Source organism: Triticum urartu, chromosome 1A, assembly GCF_056163025.1.
Source record: "Triticum urartu cultivar PI428250 chromosome 1A, HENAU_Tu73, whole genome shotgun sequence".
Taxonomy (NCBI): Eukaryota; Viridiplantae; Streptophyta; class Magnoliopsida; order Poales; family Poaceae; genus Triticum; species Triticum urartu.
Window position 1 is genome coordinate 332,936,908 of NC_141873.1, and position 1,590 is coordinate 332,938,497.

The 1,590-nt window shown below is 54.0% G+C and overlaps 1 protein-coding gene across 1 annotated transcript; it reads right to left on the reverse strand.

The window, feature by feature from the left end:
* Nucleotides 1-459: 459 nt before the first annotated feature.
* Nucleotides 460-1,290, reverse strand: LOC125531982 (uncharacterized). Its single transcript, XM_048696167.2, has one exon. The coding sequence runs from the start codon at nucleotides 1,180-1,182 to the stop codon at nucleotides 688-690; it is 495 nt and encodes a 164-aa protein (XP_048552124.2). The 5' UTR covers nucleotides 1,183-1,290; the 3' UTR covers nucleotides 460-687.
* Nucleotides 1,291-1,590: the final 300 nt, after the last annotated feature.

The following is a 1,590-nucleotide window of genomic DNA, read 5'->3' on the forward strand; positions in this document are numbered from 1 at the left end:
CAATGACCACGACCAAGCGCACCAGCTGACGGAGAAAAGAAAAAAGAACGGTTCAAAACAATGACCACGACGAAGCGCAATGCAGAAACGATGTCAATCGCAAGTTGCACGAGGCTTACAACATCAACAGATCAAACGGTCAACAACTTAAATGTGAGTACAATTAGATGCGATTAGCTATTCTGAATTTATAGTGCCCCAAAGTAAAGAAACACCGGGGTATTGTGTAGCTGTTAGAGATTCCTATTTGTGGAACCATCATCAATTCCGAAAGCGACTTGGCACCATAACTTGCTAGTTGAAGACGACGGCACAGTGCTTCCCTTCATTACGAGTAATTATGACGCGACAGATCGGGAGGAGGATAAGATAGACGGATAGTAGCGCCAATGCGGTAGCTCAACCACTCTACTCGATCGGGACAACGCCCAACACCTTGCTCTTGTGTAACAAAAGGGGTAACAAAGACTTGATCGATTATTGAATATTCACGTAGCATTACATCGTTGGTAATAAAAATTAATGGAAGCAAACTCGCAAAATAAAAAGATACTCCACGCACGAGACGCACCACACGTACGTACTCATGCCAATGCGTGCACCGCAGATCACTCGTATAGTCGTATCACAGACAGGTACTATAGGCACCAGCACAAACCATAGTATGAACGCCGGGACGTCGATCGATCACTGCTTGTCGTTGGCCTCGGTGGCGGCGGCGGCGGCAGGGTCGTCCTCGTCGGCGAAGGCGGCGGCGGGGAAGGAGCGACCGATGCCGACGTTGGACTTGAAGTAGACCTTGTCGGCGCCGTCGAGGCTCATCTCGACGATGGGCACCCAGAGCATCATCTGCTTGCTCCGGACCCCGGTCATCCGCTTCATCCGCCCTTCCTCCACGTACGCCGTCACCTCGGCGTCGTAGCGCACCCGGGTGCCCGTGGCGCGGAAGTGGTGCTCGTAGGGCTTCCCCTGCCGCATCCACACGTAGCCGGTCTCCCGCACCAGCCCGCACTCGTCCAGCCCGCGCAGCGGCATCACCCCGCCCGGGAACCCCAGCCCCTTGAGGAGCTCCTTGGAGTGCTCGTAGCACGCCTCGGCGCCTGTGATGATCTCCGCGCCCTCGCGCTGCTTGTTGGCGTTGCCGGCCGCCGGTGTCGTCTGCGAGACGGTGAGGGAGGCCATCTTCGCTGTTGACTCTCCTGGCTTTGCTAGCTGAAACGTGCTGGTCGAGCTGTGGCTAGCTTGTGTGTGTGTACTGCTTGTGTGGTGAGATGCAAGTGAGGTTCGCACGGGGGGTGTTTATAGGGAGAGCGGAGTGGCCGGGTAGGTGACGGGGAGTTGAGCTAGCTAGCTAACGGTAATGGTGGATGCTTTGGTTTGGTTGGGTAGGTCACCAAGCACAGTGGAGAATGTTCAGTTTTTGAGGGGGCGTAACATGTGCGTTCGGTGTCGAATGCGTTCGGCGTTCACCTAAGCGCCTAGCTAACCCTCAGAAAATATATACCGTTAATCCACTCTACTCATCTCTCTGAATTCGTTGCTTCACAATTTCACATGAGAGGAAGAGAATGTGAGAAGCGTTAGGATTTA

What these genes read in the sequence shown, in the direction of transcription:
- LOC125531982 (XM_048696167.2), bottom strand. Translation starts at nt 1,182, where the DNA reads ATGGCCTCCCTCACCGTCTCGCAGACGACACCGGCGGCCGGCAACGCC.